We start from the raw sequence: 22,194 nt of genomic DNA on the forward strand, positions 1-22,194 counted from the left end.
CAGCGGTACTCATTAATCCATGCTTGAGGTAGTTTTCCACTTACGTGGGAATTTACACCTGGGACGCAATCCGCATAATATGCGACGATCGGGGTCATATTCGACTGAAAATGGTTCTCATGCAATATTTATGACCAACAACAGCCATATACAGGAATTTTTCATCACCTGCCAACTAAAGCAGCATTCAGATCGCTTTTTAATGCAGACAGCTGAAGGACTGAATTATGAATGTAGAAAATTCGATCTTGTTGTCAAGGTTACCACTGAAACCACCCAATAGCAATATCGTTGTTGCTTTTAAATCTGTTTTTATTTGCATGTAAATATTATTTTGTCTGCCTCCGTGGTCTGCTGGTCAGCATGCTGGCTTCCAGATCAGGAGGTCCCGGGTTCGAGTCCCGGGCTCGGCTCTCGGTGAATTTTTCCTGAAGAAGAAGAATTCCCTGGGTGTCTGGACTCTGGAAATTTGTATGAATGTGAGTGTGATTGTGAGTGTGCCGGGTTAATATTAATTAACCAATCATCAAAAATATAAAAATACATCAGGACTGTCGCTTGGCAGTAACATGAACACATGTTTCAGCGTCACATTGTTGACAAGTAACTCCAACTGTTAGCACAACCTAAAGTATCTAATAGATGCTATAGAGTTACCAACAACGAAAAAAAAAAAATGTATTATTTTCACCACCGCTGTGGTCCACACGTGTGGAGTAACGGTTGGGGCGTCTGGCCGCGAAACCAGGTGGCCCGGGTTCCATTTCCGGTTCAGGTTTTCCCTCAACCCAAAATGAGCAAATGCTAGGTAACTTCCGGTGCTGCACCCCGGACTAATTTCACCGGTATTATCACCTTCTTCTCATTCAGACGCCAAATAACCTAAGATGTTGATAAAGCGTCGTAAAATAATCTACAAAAAAACTAACAGTTACCCTGCCTGACCATGAAACGAGCGGGCCCGGGTTCAAATCCTGGTTGGGACAAGTTACCTGGTTGAGGTTTTTTCCGGGGTTTTCCCTCAACCCAATATGAGCAAATGCTGGGTAACTTTCGTAGCTGGACCCTGGACTCATCTCACTAGCATTATCACCTTCATCTCACTCAGATGCTAGATAACCATAATAGTTGATAAAGCGTCGTAAAATAAATTTACTCAAAATAATACCGTCCCCAATACATCATAATATAATCATTCTCGGGTTTAAATTTCTTTTAAATTTAGTCTGATTTAATTCACATGTTTTACAAGCAACATTGAAATATTACAAGGAATATTGAAATTATAATAACATCGAAGACTAATACGCAAATAGTATATTATGAAACAAATTTATAATGCTGCATTTCATGGCAGCACCGGACCGAACCCTCCTCCTTCAATGTTTCCTTTTGTGGCCTGACTCCAAGTTAGGCATATATGTTGACGTGTATCCAATGTCAACTGCCATTATACTAGGAGCGCACTCAGCTGAGTGACTTGTTTGGCCGGGATTCCGCAGTTACGAGCACAGTAATCTGTACAAATATATGCACTGCAGCTATGAAAATATTATAGATTTATTAATTTGTCCTACAGAATAATATCTGTAATATTGACAATTAATATTTGAGGATTGAATTCGGCGTGGCTCAGTGGTCAGAGCGCTTGGTACGTAGAACCAAGAACCCGGGTTCGATCCCCGGTGCCGGAGCGAATTTTTCTCCTCAAATATTAATTGTCAATATTACAGATATTATTCTGTAGGACAATTTAACAAATCTATAATATACATCCACTTTGATCTCAGGACTAATCGAACTGATCTGTCCAACCAACTTTATGGTAATTTTCCTCTTCGTTTTTATAGGAAAATTATTATTATTATTGTTATTATTATTATTATTATTATTATTATTATTATTGTTGTTGTTGTTATTATTGTTATTATTATTATTATTATTATTATTATTATTATTAATGTAGTAGTAACAGTACTTATTGTTATTGTACGCTATTACTTATATGGGCTAGAGTTTCGCTTCTGTGAACCCATCACTTCTTCACATTACCATTGGAATTTGTTCCTTCTTCGTATCACGCCATTCTCAGTTGCAAGGCAAACGGCCGGAATGTTTGCTTTTATTTTCCGTCCTCCATTCCGATATGCACGGCATACCAATATTTTGTGTTAAGAACGGAGCTGCAGTCGAGATAGTTTCACTTGTGTCGTGCAGTCGATAAAATATACTCCACACATTTCGTAGCAGTAGTATTGCCTATGGTTCGATGACATTCTCGAATCAAAGCAACACGAAATGGTTACAACTTAGCATCAGAACATACAGGCTGGGGGCCTTATTTACGTCTGCATATCTCGCAATTTTCAACTGTAGACAAGAAACAAGCCCTTATCACGCCATTTGATTTCACTGTATGTATACTGTACCTTACTTACTTACTTACTGGCTTTTAAGGAACCCGGAGGTTCATTGCCGCCCTCACATAAGCCCGCCATTGGTCCCTATCCTGAGCAAGATTAATCCATTCTCTATCATCATATTCCACCTCCCTCAAATCCATTTTAATATTATCTTCCCATCTACGTCTCGGCCTCCCTAAAGATCTATTTCCCTCCGGCCTCTCAACTAACACTCTATATGCATTTCTGGATTCGCCCATATGTGCTACATGCCCTTCCCATCTCAAACGTCTGAATTTAATGTTCCTAATTATGTCAGGTGAAGAATACAATGCGTGCAGTTCTGTGTTGTGTAACTTTCTCCATTCTCCTGTCAATTCATCCCTCTTAGCCCCAAATATTTTCCTAAGCACCTTATTCTCAAATGCCCTGAACTTATGTTCCTCTCTCAAAGTTAGAGTCCAAGTTTCACAACCATAAAGAACAACCGGTAATATAATTGTTTTATAAATTCCAACTTTCACATTTTTTTGACAGCAGACTGGATGATAAAAGCTTCTCAACCGAATAATAACAGGCATTTCCCATATTTATTTTATGTTTAATTTCCTCCCGAGTATCATTTATATTTGTTACTGTTGCTCCAAGATATTTGAACTTCTCCACCTCTTCAAAAGATAAATTTCCAGTTTTTATATTTCCATTTCGTACAATATTCTCGTCACGAGACATAATCATATAATTTGTCTTTTCGGGATTTACTTCCAAATCTATCTCTTTACTTGCTTCCAGTAAATTTCCCGTGTTTTCCCTAATCGTTTGTGGATTTTCACCTAACATATTCACGTCATCCACATAGACAAGCAGCTGATATCGAGGAGACAGTCTCCAGATATGGATGGTAGCTGTGAATATATTGAATAAGCAGTCGCGGACAGCCGATGAGGGGTGGTCCTCCAGCTTGGGGGTTGGGCGAAGGGCTAACAACCCATCATCGTAAAAAACAGCTTGTTACGAATCCTTCAAATAAGCCTCGGAATGGGACTGATTCTCTGGCATGTGTACTGTACCAGGAAAAAAAAACTATTAAATAAAACTGCAATTTCACTTCATGACAGAAAAGAGAGAATATTCGAACACGAAATATGCTGCCTACAATCTTTGCTCGTCTCACGATATTAGCTTCTTTTGAACGCAGGCTTCTTTGTAAGTAATAAAGGCTTTCGTGCCAGGCACGTCTCAGATGTCTAACTCCCCCACCCGCTCCCTTGCCGGCTCGTTAGTGATAAAATAAAAACATGGAGGATCGTTGTCACTCTACACAGACGTGCTGCTCGGTCGTTACTGTTCATTCAGAATTTAAAGTGGAGTGGAACATCGTTTTATTAAGAGGAAATATAACACTCCTCACCAGCCTCTGCTGACTCCTCTGCTTTTAATTGATTTTGAGATTATTTCGTTTCCAAGAACAATGAAACCCTATAATGCGCTGAATATATATTATTAAAAGACAGGAAACTTTTACGAAAATTTAAACCTTTTCATCTACCGGTTTCGCTTCTGAATGCAATAATTTCAACAAAAATGATACGGTAAAATGAAATACTGTACGAAATGAATCCTGTGAAGTTTGTTAGATGTACTGTAATTTAATGTCTTTAAATAACTCTATACGTCATTATTAGAGATTGTAGATTTTTGCAATCACGATAAGTGCCGAAATGTGTCCATATGCTTTCAAATAAGTAATCAGCGATAAAATACGAAATATGTCAGTAAAAAGAAAAGCTAAATGTATGTCTCAACAGGTTCGTCTCTGCAGCTTCCATGCTTCTAAGTTGTTCCAAGGTTAAGGACCACTTTTCTAAGTCGTATAATAAAGTCGGAATTGCCAATACTTAACAGAATTTCAAAATTTTCTCCGGGCAGATTTGTTTCAATAATGTCGACTTTATTGTACTTAAAAAAAGATTGAAATATGGCTAATTTGGTGTCTACATCTGTGAAATTTACGTAAGAGAGACAGTAACTGAAACAGGCCTAATTGAAAGCATTTACTTGTTTATTTCTGTTGCTATCTATACTAATAATGAATCTGTAGCCGAAATTTTTCTGGTAATTTTCGATTTTCCAAAAATAATTGGTCCTAACATATATATAATTAATCACCCTGAAACCGAAAATCGCTTTTTTGAAATTTTTGTCTGTCTGTCTGTATGTTTGTTACCTTTTCACGCGATAATGGCTGAACAGATTTCGATGAAAATTGGAATATAAATTAAGTTCATTGTAACTTAGATTTTAGGCTATATGGCATTCAAAATACATTATTTAAAAGGGGGGTTATAAGGGGACCTGAATTAAATAAATCGAAATATCTCGCTTATTATTGATTTTTGTGTTAACTGTTACATAACAAAAGTATCTTTAAAAATAATTTCAGATAAGTTTTATTCCCTGAAAAAGTTTGATATGACTGATATTTAATGAGATAAATGAGTTTTAAAATTAAAATATGCCATCTAATGCCGTGTAATGAATTAGAAAACAAATGACTTCGTCTATAAGGGGCCTTGGATAGCAACAATCGAAAGCTATGAAAGATAGCCTACAGAGAATGTTTCTGTGTTTGTATGAAGTAATATCGGAAGCTAAATTAACTGATTTGTATAATTAATTATTAATTCAGCATTGGAAAGTGTAGTTTCTCTAGATGGACATAATGCTATAATGTTATTACAGTAACTTCTCAGTGAATCCAGGACAGGTAAGATTAAAATAGCTTCTTATGCACAGAAAACTTGATAGGCTATTCTGTACATTCGTTTCCTGTATTTCCTAAAATAATTTTTATGACCAAATGAGTGATCTCTGGATCAAAATGATTTTTTTTAATTATGCAAATACAATTTAAATTAAGTAACATAATAAACGATTTATCCTTATATCAAACACGAATGTTCCCTGGATCAAATGTCCTATTTTAATTATGTAATTACTTTATACTTATTTCTAACGGGTGCAGCGGAGCGCACGGGTACGGCTAGTTAATAACAATAAATTTAGATCTTAAGTGGTCTTTTTCCTCGAAAGCCATTATTTTGGTTTTCTTTATATAAATATAAAATTATATAACACTAAAAATTTAGACATATGGGTATAGGTATAGATATGGATAAAAGGTATTAATACTATGTGTTTATTTATAGATATATGTAAAATGGTATAAGTCCTATAGATATATATTATGATATATATTATTTTAATGTACCGAAGTACATGATATTTCCATGCAAATATTCTGCGTCATCATACGATGAAAGAGTAATGGAACGGAGAAAAATTCTCTCCGTTCCATTACTCTTTCATCGTATGATGACGCAGAATATCTGTATGGAAATATCATATGTACTTCAGTACATTAAAATAATGTATATGATATGCGTAAATCACTTCATGATTTAAGACGGCGCTTATTCCGTCGGATCCCGGCCAACTAGTCACTCATAACGAGTGCATCTCAGCACATGTGTGGACTTCAGTCCTACGTTCATAGACATCTATGACGTAATGTAGAGGGCGGCCACTAGAGGGAACCCAAGAGTTGGAGCTTATTCTGAGACAATTCTGTCCGGCGCCGAGGTGGGTATCTGGTGTGGCTTAGTGGATAAAGCATCGGCTGAAAACCCGGGTTCAAATCCCGGCGCTGGAGAGAATTTTTCTCCGTTCCATTACTCTTTCATCTATAGATATATGTAAAAGGGTAGAAGTCATTTATAGGAAACGGTGTAAGGTAAAAGGATGTAAGTCCTGTATAGATATATGTATGAATATAGTTATAAGAGTATATGTACAGATATAGGTAAAAGAAAGTAAGTCTAAAAATTAGGTATAATTATTTCAACATTTCATTTTTTTATATTGTCTGAAGACCTGAAGTCTGGAAAGGAGTAAAAGTTTACTTGCTACACATTATGTGAAAACAGTTACCATCATGTTGGAAGCAGAAAATGATACAAGTAACATTATGACATCAAATGGGCGAAAAATTATTTAAAAATTATTTTGGATGTCACGAAACCTTCAATGATGTTTGGTAACGATTTACTTCCATGTAACGCGCAATTTTCAACATGAAACAGTATGACAAAATGCAACCACTAGACGTTACAAACAAACACGATGCAAGATAAACTGTTGGGAAATAAACAATCATTATTACTAGGCAAAATATTGACACTGAATAAACATTTGAAGAGAGTAGTGAAACAATGACGCATCGAAAACTATTTGACAGATGACGTGCGGTTGTGTATACATTTTCAGAGTACTCATATATCAATGGGTTGTTATAAAGATACTGATGTTACAGATGGTGACAATGAAGGCAGTAATGTTTAATAATTTAAATGCAAGCAGCCACTGATCTCTATTAGCTGGAAGTTTGTGTCTTTAGTCCACCATTTGTGTAACTTAAATTTTCGATTCGTTAAACTTATTTATCATAGCAACTACTTATCGTAGGGTACTGAAAATTTTACACAGCTATTTTAGGAAGTAGATTCAAAATTTAGTAAGTTATGTGGTCTTGGTATTGTAAAATAGATGCAAATTCTCCCATTTCAGACAGGTTATTTCACTTGTTTTTATAAAACCAAGTACAACCAGAAGAAAGCAGAACCATGTTAAAGTATTTAAAACAGCTGTGACAATATCAGATAGATTATAAACTATAATGTTTCAAAAATTTAGGTAAAAATAAAAGTCATTTTTCGCATCATGTCCAATTTATGCTGCTTAATTTATAGTAATTTTTCTCAGTTTTTAATTTTTTTACTTTTGCCATAGTCAAAACCTATCTCCATCCACAAATTTAGAGCTACCTGCATGACTTTTTTTCCACGTATCCCTCAAACTATAAGGTATGAAAGTTGTATGTATTTATTCACACTGCAATGGGTATATACCTGGTGGCAGTGGTAACTAATTACACTCAGTAATGACAATAATAAACTTGTTAATTAAAAATGCACTTAATAATACCAATAATTAATACAAATAATTAATACTGACAATAATTTATAATAATAATAATAATAATAATAATAATAATAATAATAATAATAATAATAATAATAATAGGGAATATCCTAAATTCGTATGGATATCTCAAGATTTCACGTGGATTAAAATAAAAATATATATTTCACAGTCGTGACAATTTCTTTTCCTTATTTGAGCTATAATAAAGTAAACAATTTTTTATACAGAACTAATGCCAAACTTAAAATCTCTATGCCAAATATTATGCAAGACATTATGTTGAACATAACAGTAAAATTTTAGTTTAAAATAATAATTGTTATACGAGGAGATGAAAAACAGTTAAAATTTAAAATTATTTTTATAAAACACTTATATATATATATATATATATATATATATATATATATATATACACAAATATTTACCAATTCAGCTGAAAATTTGTATGTGTACTATTTATGAGCCAAAAAGGAATGAAAACTCTAGGTCCAATATTTTAAAATTTCTATTTTCACTTCGGTGTAACCTTAACGGAAAACTCCATTGAAAATCATTAAAAATTCAAAAAAAAAATATTGCCTATTTCACGTTTTTAGAATGTATATTTCCATACCACAAATGGATGTGTTTTAATTTTGATTACAAATAATTTGATTTTTTAATTAAGGCTGTGAAGTAGCGTGACATTTAAAGAGCTGTACAAATTATTTTTTTCGAACAATTCTTTTTACAAATTTTTTATCACAAATTTTCTAACTTTTTTGTAAAGTTGGTACCCTGAAGTTACTAGATGAATGTAGCAGAGGGGAATTTTAATAGGTATGTGTTATATGAATATTCATTTTACTTTCAAGTCCATTTTTTCTTAAGATTATTTTTCTTCATTCAACACCAACTTTTTTATGCCAAATATTAATCAATCTGGGTGAAATGTTTACTGCAAGTATTTATGAGATAGCTACATGTTTCTTTGCATCTGTTTTGTAAGAAATGCTCTTAGTTCATTTTCGTTATTTTTTTCATGAATTAGCCTATAGGGTAAAATAACATATTCAACATTAAAAAAAAAATTAATTTGAATAAATGAGATATTTCATATAATGAACGCATATAAATGTTTCCCTATATCTTGTATTGTATTGTATTCTGTTGTATTGTATCGTATTGTATTTATTAACATTCCATGGTATTCATACATTGCCTCACAGCTAGAATATGGAACAAGTCAAAAAAACTTAATACTATTATAAAGTCTTAATTTATAGTCACAGTCTAGTTGAAATACATGCAGAAGAGGTTTACAATATAGTCTACTAGTACAACACAAAGTTTTAGTATCAATTTCATGAAGCGTTATTGAATGTCATGAATTCACCTACAGAATAGGCGTGAGAAATTAGGTACTTCTTTAATTTGGCCCTAAATAATCTTATGTTTTGAGTTTCATTTTTTATATCGATAGGGAGGCTATTAAAATTTTTACTGCCATATAACGCACTCCTTTTTGATAGCACGATAGACTTGCCGATGGAGTATGAAAGTCATTTTTTTAACTGTATTTTATGCTATGAACTGTTGAATTAGTTACAACGTTTTTACGATTACATAAGAAGAAGATTATTAATGAAAAGATATACTGACAAGCCATGGGCATTATTTTTAGTTTTTTAATGTAATCAACAAAGGAAGCTTAAAAAATTGAAATCTACTAAAAACTGGGGTTGAAAATATTTCTAAAAAATAGAAAATATAAAAAAATCATAAGCCAAAGACACTTCAGAGTTCAAAATTTGGATTTTCTAAGTCTTTACATAGTAAATATGCTCTCAAAATTTGGTGGAAAAAAATATGCTTGGGAAGAAAGTTGTCATTTTTAGTGGAGTATCCCCTTAAACTGTGTATTTTTCTCTCTTTCTAATAGTATTTCTTAAATTACATAGGCTATCTGTTTATTAATGTAACTGTTTATTTGTAGCCTATCTGTAATGGTATTTACATATATAATTTGAAATGGTAATTCAAATTACGGGAAAACGACTGAACGGATTTTAATGAATGATCCGTCATTTTGAAGCTTGAAATCCAAGGATTTTCATAAAAATAGTAACTTTCAGTGAAGCGTTAGTTTTCCTACATAATTTTCCTATTTTCCAAAAGCCATCTTTCGTCAGTTTTGAGAACTAATTGCATTTCAGAATAAAACAAAACACACACTACAATAAACGATAGGCTATTACGCATTGCAAGATTGCGGACATATTTAGAGTTCAAATTCAATTGGTTATTAAAAACTTCAAGACTTACTAAAAATAATCTGATTCTCCGGTGTGTAATTTTCTGAGTACAGCTGTGTATTAGATATTAAAATCTGCGAAACTTGAAGTGGTTTGATGACATTATTTTCCATTAGAAATTAAATATTTTTATAAGTAATGCCATGATGTGACTATTTTTCATTAACAATTATACATATTAATGCTATATTGCTGATATGAAAGTGAAACGTTTTGGGTTATATAAGTAGTAGCTGTAGAGAATATCCTAAATTAGATTTTCATTTCTATAATTTACTGAGTGGCGGCTATTGTATAATATATATACAAAACTCATGTAAGATAATAATATTGTTATTAGAAATCAAATATTTTTATAGTTATTAATCAAGTGGGGTTGGGTCTTTTTCATATACTTAATGGCGGTGTAGTGTAGATATTTATATGCGTCATTTTCTTCAGTATTGTCTCGAGAGAGCGCAAAAATTACAGTTCCTAAGGAAAGACCAAAAGGTATTATTTACTGATAAAATAAGAGGCCTACAAAATTTTGTAGTCTCCAGATCATTTCAGCAAGATCTCTTAGCAGGATAAAATAATTTTACCATCTACATTTCAAGCACTACATGCAGCAGCTATACCAAGATGCTATGTCTATTGTTCGAAAGCATAGCTTTTTTTAACTTTCACCTACAATCCATAATGATCTCAAATAGCTATTGCTTTACTTCCACATGAAAACCCACTGATCGTTCTGACATTGTCACTTGCGTTTTCGCGTTGAAACTCAAAAACTGAAGGTGGATAGGTTCAAGAAAAAGTATTTGCCATTAAAAAAACATTCAGAGGGGGTATGTTTCATTATTATGGAAGCAAATAACTTTCAAAATGTCTGGTATTCTTCATTGACAATAAATCTGAAAAATTTTAATTTGAACGTCTAATAAACTTAGTTGGCACCATTTGCTGCACAAGCCACTAATATTAATATAATGGTTAATGGTATTTATTGCAGCTAAAAGTGATCACAATATTATGTGCACAAATCTGTATAATAAACGCGTGTGCTTCTGTACTCGATAGAAAACAGCTTGAAAATGTTTCTCGCGAACACAATCTGGGAGATTGCTAAAATCAATCTCCCGTTTTGAGAAAATGCGAATCCTTCCACAATTTCTTATACTAATCTCCATAATCTGTAGAAATCCGCAATAAATTTTTGTACCTCCCACGGCTTATATTGAGCCACATAAAACAAACATAAATACATAAAAAATAAAACAGCAATTTATCTTCTTTTTTTCAGGTTACACACACTGAACAGCCATGGAGACCGGTAAGAAGAGTGCAATCAGAAAAGCAGAAGTGAGCGTAATATATTCAAAAAAGGAAGGAAGCGTTCGTTACGAAGATACAGGAGAGGTCCGAATCCAGTAATATCCTTTGCGATAACACAGTTATTACGAGAAAGGGAAGGAGAGAACCTCGAGCTGGAATTACCTAGAAAACGCTCTTATTTCGCAAAGCTGACTTTTCATATAAAGACAACCATCTTCCTGCACCTTTTTTACGACATAGAGGATTGGAAGCATTTGCGTGAGTTGCTAGGAAGGAAGATATATTCATGGCTGGAAACCTCTCGCACGAGAGGAAGGCATTCTGTTTCTGAGACATGATATAATGTAGTATATGACTACAATTCCTTTGATTTGCGTGGTCGGTTTTCGTGTTGCCATGGAGAGAATTATATTAATCGCAAGAAACGTTGCCTCGCTAAAGCAAACAAAACGAAACACAATCCTTTAGAGCGAATTCTGCGCAATTCATCCATCAACTGTTTTTGTGTCAACCATTATCATAAGTCTCATGCCAAGACAATTTGATTTGTGACGTCGGAAATCGTATTCCTGACAATTTCTTTGTGTTCTGTGTTCTTATTTTTGTACGAAGTGAAACAACGGTATCATAGAAAATACTTTGAGTGACGTTGCGATATAGATTATCGTATTACAGTCAATTTAGTCGTGTTGCGTTTCATTATTTTTTTTTTAGAACGTGGAAGAACAGTTACGTGCGAAATAATCGGGTGACATTGTTATGTTGGATGTCGTGGTACGGTTTAGTGTTTGGCTTCATTATTTTTGTAGGAAGTGAAACGACAGTTGCCTAGGAAACGAAACGATCGGGTGGCGTTGTGATGTCGGATATTGCAATCCAGGCAGTTGCTTTGTGTTCAGTGTGAAGTCCGGTGACGCGGGTGGCCGTGTAGTGAGTTTTTAATGCTGTGTAAGATGCGAGTTCGCCTGAAGAGTTACCCGGGCGCGCGGCGGGGAGTGAGATGACGGGAGGCGTGCCCCCGCTGTAGTGGTGTCTAGGGTAGAACAGTGGTCGCTGCATGACGGTGTGCACACTCAACAGGGGGGGAGTGCTACGGCCAACACGCCTTATAGACGGACCATGCGGTCATCGCGATGCTTCTCCAGTGCACTTCCTACTGCAGAAGGAGGCGGCGGAAATTTCCCGGTATTGTTGCTGATTGTGGTAACGTTTCTAGCGAGAGTCACCCTTGCGGGTCCTCGATACAGTTCGAGGATCGTGGAGACAAAGACAGGCGCTATACGAGGTATCATTCTAGAACTGAACTCCAGACACCTGGAGCCCGTGGAAGCGTTCAGGGGTGTGCCGTTCGCCGCCCCACCTGTCGGGGATCTGAGATATCGTCCTCCTGCACCGCCCCTCGTCTGGTCGGGGACTCGACTTGCGGACACTTTCGGTGCTGTGTGTCCCCAGCGGTACCCGGACATCTCGAACCGAACCGCTGCCCTCCTATCCATGCCCAAGGGCAGGTACCACCACCTCAAGAAGCTCATTCCTCTACTCGTCAACCAGAGCGAGGACTGCCTGTTCCTCAACCTCTACGTGCCGGGAAGTGGTGAGTACCTTGTTCGTTATTTCTGCATGGTTAAATATATATATATATATATATATATATATATATATATATATATACAGGGTGTATCTAAATTGGTGTCAAATATTCCGGGGACGTGTTCCTAACATCGAAACAATTAAAAAATTAATAAGAACATGGGTCTGAAAACCATTCGTCAGGGAGTTATTAAAGGATTTGTCCCTTCATTGACCGCTGATTGTTTGATGGTTTTTTGTTTGTTTGTATTTTGTAGAGCAAAGAAATCTGAAGAAAATGTATTCTGTGAGTGACCAGAACGAAATGATTTGCATCATTTAATTGATGATGTGCTTCTGGACGTCATCCAACGAATGTGTTTTAACACGAAGCTGCTCCAGCTCATTTCAGACTGATAGTTCGTAATTTTTTTAATGATCGATTTCCCCAAAGATGTATTGGTCGAAGGGGATTCATTCCATGGCCCGCTCGATATCCTGATTTGAATCCAATGGATTTCTTCGTCTGGGGACATTTAAAGTCCCTGGTTTATGCGACTCCTGTACTTAATGTTGATATTCTGAGAAGGTATCCAAACTGGATTTCACGAAATACGAAACACTCCAGAAATTTTCAACAGAGTACACCAGAGCATGTAACGCAGGTTTAGGGGACACATCGAAGCAGAAGGAAGCCACTTCGAGCGATTTTTGTAACATTACATTTTGTCTTGTAACTCTGAAGTAAATTATTTTGAGACCAATGTTCATATGAACATTTTGTAATGTTTTGGTGTTAGGAACATGTCCCCGAAATATTTGACACCAATTTAGATACACCCTGTATATAATTTGAACTGGTAATGGAAATTGAGGGAAAACGGCTGAACGGATTTTAATAAATGGCCCCTCGTTTTCAAGCTAGGAACCCAAATATATTTTAATGTACCGAAGTACATATGATATTTCCATGCAGATATTCTGCGTCATCATACGATGAAAGAGTAATGGAACGGAGAAAAATTCTCTCCGGCGCCGGGATTTGAACCCGGGTTTTCAGCTCTACGTGCTGACACTTTATCCACTAAGCCACACCGGATTCTACCCCGGCGTCGGACAGAATCGTCTCAGTTTTAAGTTCGAACTCTTGGGTTTCCTCTAGTGGCCGCCCTCTGCACTACGTCATAGATGTCTATGAACGCAGGACCGAAGTCCACACATGTGCTGAGGTGCACTCGTAATGAGTGACTAGTTGGCCGGGATCCGACGTAGTGCAGAGGGCGGGCCACTAGAGATAACCCAAGAGTTGGAACTTAAAACTGAGACGATTCTGTCCGACGCCGGGGTAGAATCCGATGTGGCTTAGTGGATAAAGCGTTAGCACGTAGAGCTGAAAACCCGGGTTCAAATCCCGGCGCCGGAGAAAATTTTTCTCCGTTCCATTACTCTTTCCTCGTTGGAACCCAAAGTTTTTCGGAAAAATAGTAGTTTTCAGTGAAATGTCAATTTTCCTACATAATTTTCCCATTTTTTAAAATCCATCTGGCGTCAGTTTTGAGAACTAGCTAATTGCATTCAGGAGAAGCGAGGCGAGCATCAAGTCGGCCGTGTTGCATTTCAGAATAAAACAAAACACACACTACAGTAAACAATATTTCACGAAGGCCATGATCTGCAAGAATGCTGACATATATAGAGCTCAAATTAAATTGATTATTAAAAACTTAACTTACTAAAAATAATTTACAGGTTCGATTCTGTGGTGTGTAATTTTCTGGATACAGCTGTGTATTGGATATTAAAAACTACAAAACTTGAGGTGGTTTGATGACATTATTACCATTAGAAATGAAATATTATTGTAGTTAATGGCGTGATGTGACTATTTTTCAATAATTATACATATTAATGCTATATTAATGATATGAAAGTGAAACGTTTTGGTGTTATATAAGTAGATGTAGAGAATATATAAAATTAGATCTTCATTTCTATAATTTACTGAGTGGCGGCTATACAGTATATATAACTACAAAACTTTCGTAGGATAACAATATTGTTATTAAAATTCAAATATTTTTATAGTTATTAATCAAGTGGGGTTGGGTCTTTTTCATATAAGCCTAATTAATGGCGGTGTGGTGTAGATATTTATATGCGTCATTCTCTTCAGTATTGGCTCGAGAGAGCGCAAAAATTACAGTTCCTAAGGAAAGAGCAAAAGGTATTACTTACTTATAAAATAAGAGGTCTACAAAATTTTGTAATCTCCTGATCATTTCAGCAAGCACTCTTAGCAGGATAAAATGATTTTACCCTCTACATTTCAAGCTCTACATGCAGCAGCAATACCAATATGCTATGTCTATATTGTTCGAAAGCATAGTAAACCTGATATTTTTTCTAACTTTCGCTTACAATCCACAATGACCTGAAATAGCTATTGATTTACTCCCACATGAACAAACCCACTGATTGTCCTGACATTGCTGCTTGCGTTTTCGCGTTGAAACTAAAACTGAAGGTGGATAGGTTCAAGAAAAAGTATTTGGCATAAAAAAGTCATTCAGCGGGAGTATGTTTCATTATTATGGAAGGAAAAAACTTTCAAAATGTCTGGTATTCTTCGTTGAAAATAAATCTGAAAAATGTTTATTTGTACGTCTAATGAACTTAGTTTGCAGCATTTGCTGCACAAGCCACTAGTTCCCATATAACTACGTTAAATTATGAACTCACAGACGCCTTGTCACATATCTCAAAATACTTAGAGGTGACGCAAGAAGAGCTTGCCACGGTAAGCTGCGCGAACTTTCGGAAACGTTCGGGTGGACTCGACCTCGCTTCGATTCGATTGGCAGTTCTCAGTCGTCTGCTGGCGTGTAACGTAACGTAAACCTTGTTGCTGAGTAACTAGTAACATAACATTGTTGAAAATACAGAAGCACGAATTTTTTTTGCACATAAAATCACTGAATGAAATTACGGAGATGTTATAAGAAATATGTAATAATTGTTGAAAATACAGAGCACGAATTTTTTACACATAAAATCACTGAATGAAATGACAAAGATGTTATAAGAAATATGTAATAATTGTTGAAAATACAGAAGCACGAATTTTTTTTACACATAAAGTCACTGAATGAAATTACAGAGATGTTATAAGAAATATGTAATAATTGTTGAAAATACAGAAGCACGATTTTTTTTGCACATAAAATCACTGAATGAAATTACAGAGGTGTTATAAGAAATATGTAATAATTGTTGAAAATACAGAAGCACGAATTTTGTACACATAAAATCACTGAATGAAATGACAAAGATGTTATAAGAAATGTGTAATAATTGTTGAAAATACAGAAGCACGATTTTTTTAACACATAAAATCACTGAATGAAATGACAAAGATGTTATAAGAAATATGTAATAATTGTTGAAAATACAGAATCACGAATTTTTTACACATAAAATCACTGAATGAAGTGACAAAGCTGCTATAAGAAATATGTAATCGTGTAATAATTGATATTTGACGTTGTAATAAAACACTAATACCATGTGATTTTATTAAAATGTTCCGATAACTAGGGTACTATGGTCTATTTATTTTAATCTGTATATACTCCTTATGTTACGAGCGTAGCCTGTTTCGTTTTTCATAAATTTATAAACGTCATAAATAATTCCCTAGTTTGACTGTGTAATGTTTTATTAGCACTTCCTAAATTATAGTCGCGACGCTGTTATTCCCGGCGTGACTCCTCCTTGTTGCTTACGTCTTAGGAAGTCAAGGCTCTATAAAGTAGTATCGTTCGCCATTTTTGTTCTTTCGTTGCCGAGCTACCAGACGAGGGATCTATTTGCCACAGCGTTAAACATTATCATGTCGTAGCTTCTATGATAATAAATCAAACGCACTGTAATTCAGCAAATAATTGAGCGGCAAATAACGTCCTCGTGTGCTTTCTGCGAACGCCAACGAAAGAGCCAAAATGGCGGGCGATTATATATTAAGTACTTATCCAGCCTTAGGAAATGCTTTATATCTTCATCAGCGAATCACAAGACGCACACGTTTAAATGTAGCCGACCTGGAACGTGATTGGCTGCCGGAAATTAGAGCGACGGGACTATTGAGCGAAACAGGGGCATTGTTAAGTACATAGAATGTTATACAGAACTCTGTTATTTAACAAACACACTTTGAATTACATAAAACTACTGATATCGGGGATAAAACGCAGGAAATGGACAATACACTCCACGATACGAACAGTTCAAGACCGCGCTTTCGAATGCGCCCTGTAATCAGCATTAGGTAATTCATAGCAGCCCTGTAACGAGCATTAGCGGCACGAGGACCGAATATCGTTCTCTATGCATCAGTCAAATGGGCAAGCTTTCTTTGCGCTTCCTCTACTTAGGACTCCTTTACAAGCCTTTGAATTTCTTCGGTTCAATTCTGAAACACTCGGTATAAATAAGGATATTGAAATTAAACTGAATGCATGGCTTGTCAGTGCATTGTTCTTTCACCCCGAAATTTTTCTGTGCACTCGAATTTCAATTTCCATTGTGTTTATTACAGCTGTTGTTTCATTCCACTTGGGAGGAGTAGACTGATCTCTAACAGCAATACACTTCACTTGCGATCCATTGGAAATTTTTATTCGAGTCCTCTTCAAGGTTTAAATCGATAGATACAGGAATTCAGTTGTTTCATAATTAAAAATGAAACTCAAATACGTTAAAATATTTGAGTACTTTTCTGCTTTGTTTGTATTCGACTTGTATTTTTGTATTTGTTTAGGAACACGAGAGCCCAGTGTTGCCAACCCCAGGGATTTATCCCTATTTCTAGGGAATTTGAGTAACATGTGAGGATATGAGGATAATTTATCCTAAATTCATTATTTCTAGGGATTTCTTGATTTTCCCTTAAATCAGGCATGGCGGAAATGTGAACGTGCGCCGAGTCACTGTGTAACCTGCAACGTGCATAACACCTATGGAGGGAGGCGGACACCCGAAGGGAAAGTGAAGCAACTGTCTGACTTTTTAACGGATTTTCATTTTCCTTACGTCAAGCACTTAAATATAATTTTATACAGTACAAGGCTACAAACTAATGTTTAGTACGTGTAACGAAGAAAGAAATGAACAATAAATGAACAATATCACAACCTAAAATTAACTGTCTTCAGAATGTCTCTGCGGCAGAGTTTCAAAATCAGGAATGATGTCACTTACTGCCAGTCGTAGTTGATCACGAAGGTATTTATCTGTCAGTCGTGATCTTAATTTGATTTTTACTATTTTCATTGTTGAAAAAAAAACAGTTATATTACCGGTTCTTCTATATGGCTGTGAAACTTGGACTCTCACTCTGAGAGAGGAACATAGGTTAAGGGTGTTTGAGAATAAGGTGCTTAGGAAAATATTTGGGGCTAAGAGGGATGAAGTTACAGAACAATGGATAAAGTTACACAACACAGAACTGCACGCATTGTATTCTTCACCTGACATAATTAGGAACTTGAAATCCAGACGTTTGAGATGGGCAGGGCATGTAGCACGTATGGGCGAATCCAGAAATGCATATAGAGTGTTAGTTGGGAGACCGGAGGGAAAAAGACCTTTAGGGAGGCCGAGACGTAGATGGAAGGATAACATTAAAATGGATTTGAGGGAGGTGGGGTATGATGATAGAGACTGGCTTAATCTTAAACAGGATAGGGACCGATGGCGGGCTTATGTGAGGGCGGCAATGAATCTTCGGGTTCCTTAAAAGCCATTTGTAAGTAAGAAAATAATTTTTCACAAACGTAAGTTGTAGCGAACATGGCTTCAACAGAGCAAGCGAAAGAACGAAGCTCCGGATATTTATTTTTTGGTAAGGATTTGAAAAGTTCAACATTAGTCAAGTCCTTACATCTAGCTTTCATTTCACATTTAATTTAGTAGTCTGACCCAATATTTTGGGTTTGCCCTGTGACACAGAATAGCTCACAATAAAATTTAAAATGAAAATTATATAAACAGGTTTCAGGCAAAAGTGAATAAGACATAAGAAAAAAAATAGAACCAAGTGTAATTTAAATTGAATGTATACCATAAAGATGCTGACGAAATATCGCTACAGAAAATTTTATTATGGTGGTGACGATGGCATCTTGAAGATCTCTCGTCAGCTTGTATTTTTCCCTCCACTTTACAAAGGCTTTCGGGATGGTGCCTCTAGCTCCGAAGAAGGGACCGGTAACTGTGATTTTTTTCTATGTTGTATTTCGCCGATAGGTACTGAATCGTGGGCTCGTAGATTTTCTTTTTCTCTTCATTCACTTCAGATGGTTGAGTGGCTGAGATTTCAAATCTGATGGTAGGATCAATTATTTCGGCTGACTGTTTATTCCTATTTATAGCTATGATATCGATCCTACGATTGCTTCCACCATCAGCAAAACAATGAACTTCCTCGTGAACGTCTAGATTTTTGGATCGAAGTGCATCTGCGATCATAGAACGTATGGTGTTGTGACGTTTTATTCTGAGTACTTCTCCCTGTGGGCAACTCCCAAGCACATGTGGTAAAGTTTCGTACTCACTGCAGTGCCTACAGTGGGTTGTGCCTGTAGAGCGATCAGTGTAAATCAGTGAGTTCAAATTGAAGATCTAACCGTATTATTCGTACATCTGCTGAAAAAATGATCGACGTACAGAGATGATGATGATGATGATGATGATGATGATGATGATGATAACAACAATAACAACAATAACAACACTTAATCTTTTAATGTTTCATGAGTGACATGTAGTATAATGCCGTTTTAAGTTATACAACCGTTTTCCTCGTAATACTCGTGAACAAATCATACATTTAATATTCTCATCATATTGGAGGTAGGAAGCAAGAGAAATGCCTTAAATACAGGGTTTATCAAATACGACGCAACCGCCTGCCAACATCTCCCACTGCACGTTACCGCATACGCCTAGCACAGTTGGCGCGTTTTTTTTTTTTTTTTTTTTAATTTAGTACACATAATCGGCATGCTCCGTTACTCGTGGGTAACACTACATGCCTATCTAACATTTAACTAAAAATCATTATTAAATACTTAGTCTAGCCTAACATGTCCTTTCGTTATTTATACCTGATTTAGTTTCTCAAAGTCTATTGAATTTACAAATTGTATGAAGCTGTTTCTATAGTTATGTATTAATCTATTTTTCGAAACTGGCCAGTTTTCCCGTTTTAGAACATTATTCACTAGTTTCTCTCTTTCACTCGCTATCACTTGGCATTCGTAGAGGATGTGGTCCACAGTCTGGTTCCCTCCGTTGCAAGGGCACATTGGAGAAACTACTATGTTGAAGCGGTGGAGATATGATCTTGTTTTGCCGTGTCCTGTGACTATTGCAGTGAAGTTTGGTGTGGGCCTGATGTTTGTTTTTAATCTGTCATTGATGATTGGGAAGAACTGCTTGGTTTCTGCTCCTTTTGTTGTCTGGTTCCATTGGAGTTGCCACTTTTCCGTGCTCTCTACTTTTATGCGGTGTATTATTTCCTTTCTCGGTATCTTCGTGTATATAATTTGTAGATTGTCTTGTTTTGCTGCCTCCTTAGCGAGTTCGTCTGCCAGTTCATTTCCGTAGATCCCTATGTGAGCCTTCACCCATTTTATGTGAATCGTCCATCTATTGTCTTCAAGCTGTTTGTATTTTTGTTTAATGTCGTCTATTATTACATTTCGGTTCTGGTTGTTTTTTAAGAGGTCTATGGTTATTTGGCTGTCAGTGTATACTACTGCTCTTCTTTCAGTGATTCTGTTTTCTGGATTTTGTTGGAGTGTGTGAAGCGATTGCAATATGGCTATTTGTTCAGCTTGGTTATTGTAACATTCGTTGTGCAGTTTGAACTTCAGTTTGTGAAGTACATTTCCATTTTGAAACACGACCGCAGCAGCACCGACTTTTCCATCAATCTTGCTTCCATCCGTATATATTTCTATCGGATAATCTTTATTTTCTTCCGCCTCTTTAATGATTACTCTTTCCGCTGGGTGAGTCCAGTTTTCCAGTTCTGGGGCGGTCTCAATTTGTAAAAGTGTTTCACTCTCGTTATGCATTGCCTTGTAGATTTCCATTCTCTCCTGTATTATTATATCTATTGGTGTGAGTCCGGCTACTACACATGAAGCTTCATAAGAAATAGTTCTGTAGGCTTTGGAAATCTTGATGTTCATGAGTCTTTGTACTCTTTTGTATTTAGCAATATTTTTGTGTTTCCAGATACCATCTTGCCACACTGGCGCTCCATACAGTAGCATTGGGAGTACAGCCCCTTTATAGATTGTTTTAAGGGCTTGATGACCTAGTCCCCAGTTAAGTTTTGCAGATTTTGCGAGTACATTGATTAGTGTAATGCATCTGTCACTAACATATTGGATGTGTTTATTGAAGAGTAATTTACTGTCAAATATTATCCCAAGATACTTGATTTCCTGAACTTGTTCTAGTGCTTTGTTGTTTAAGTAAATACTAACAGGGCTATTTTGTTCTCTAATCTTCCTAGTTACTAGCAGAACACAGTTGGCGCGTCATTGCCCGGCTTGTCTCCCCTGGGTTGCATCTATAGTACGTCCGCTCAAATGAGAGCCACTTGCACCTACCTTGAGCGGGAGGCGTCACGTGTTCCAGTCTTGAAGCACGCGGCTGGTTGTTGGTACGCCAGCGCTGTTGACAGATCTAAGTCGGTGCTCCGAGAACAAGTTCATATAGTATTCGGTTTCAGAGGAGCCCGCAAATATAACACAGTTAGCTCAGAACGAGGCAGAAGACTGTGAATGTATATTGTGGCTTTTGTGTTCCATATAATATACTTGTAAATCAAAAATAAAATAGCTCCAACGTCAAATAAACTTCTCAATGCAATGCGTAATAAAACACACGAGTTTCCGTACCAAAGAAATACTTTCGCTATACTGGAGAATTAGCACGGTCGCTTTGAACCGTGCCGTTACGTTTACCACCAAATTTAAGTAAATACACAATGTCACCAACATAAGAACATGACGTTGGTGTGTGGCGTAGTTGGCGGGAGGAATTTTTTCTTTCTCTGTCTACCTCCTTCGTTCTGAACATTATTGAGAGATAGCACCACTGTTAGCGACAATGTGTATTTGCGTAAATATTGCGAGTAAATTATGACGAGTGCCTTAGATGAGAGGCTCGGGACAGAAACAGTTTTGCTGTAGCGCATGCGCGGACCTCTCATGCAGTGGGAGCGTGATCCTTACTTGAATTTATTTTTGCGTGTACTTGCAGATTAAATGATTGAGATCCCTTCTTGCTCCGGTTACAGGCCTTGCATTTACGAAGGTTATGTTAGGTTAGCTTAGCTTAGCTTAGATTAGCTTAGGTTAGGTTAGGTTAGCTTTGGTTAGGTTAGATTAGCTTTGGTTAGGTTAGGTTTGGTTAGGTTAGCTTAGCTTTGGTTAGGTTAGGTTAGATTAGGTTAGGTTAGGTTAGGTTAGGTTAGGTTAGCTTTGGTTAGG

At 36.2% G+C, this 22,194-nt stretch overlaps 1 protein-coding gene, 1 long non-coding RNA gene and 1 other non-coding gene across 3 annotated transcripts in view; all 3 read left to right on the plus strand.

Moving 5' to 3' along the window:
• The window catches only part of LOC138706708 (uncharacterized), a 1,118,142-nt gene extending 1,106,585 nt beyond the window's left edge, over window positions 1-11,557 (plus strand). The window contains exon 6 of the long non-coding RNA XR_011334063.1: window positions 11,028-11,557. This is a non-coding gene — a long non-coding RNA (uncharacterized lncRNA). The remainder of the gene's footprint in view (window positions 1-11,027) is intronic.
• On the plus strand, window positions 1,622-1,694 carry TRNAT-CGU (transfer RNA threonine (anticodon CGU)). The gene has a single exon. It is a non-coding gene; the product is annotated as a tRNA-Thr (tRNA).
• A 75-nt stretch (window positions 11,558-11,632) lies between the features above and the next one.
• The window catches only part of LOC138706707 (neuroligin-4, X-linked-like), a 638,906-nt gene continuing 628,344 nt past the window's right edge, over window positions 11,633-22,194 (plus strand). Inside the window, exon 1 of the mRNA XM_069836308.1 lies at window positions 11,633-12,653. Within this exon, the coding sequence (XP_069692409.1) occupies window positions 12,179-12,653 (475 nt within the window). The 5' untranslated portion in view covers window positions 11,633-12,178. The remainder of the gene's footprint in view (window positions 12,654-22,194) is intronic.

This window comes from Periplaneta americana, chromosome 9 (assembly GCF_040183065.1).
Source record: "Periplaneta americana isolate PAMFEO1 chromosome 9, P.americana_PAMFEO1_priV1, whole genome shotgun sequence".
Taxonomy (NCBI): domain Eukaryota; kingdom Metazoa; phylum Arthropoda; class Insecta; order Blattodea; family Blattidae; genus Periplaneta; species Periplaneta americana.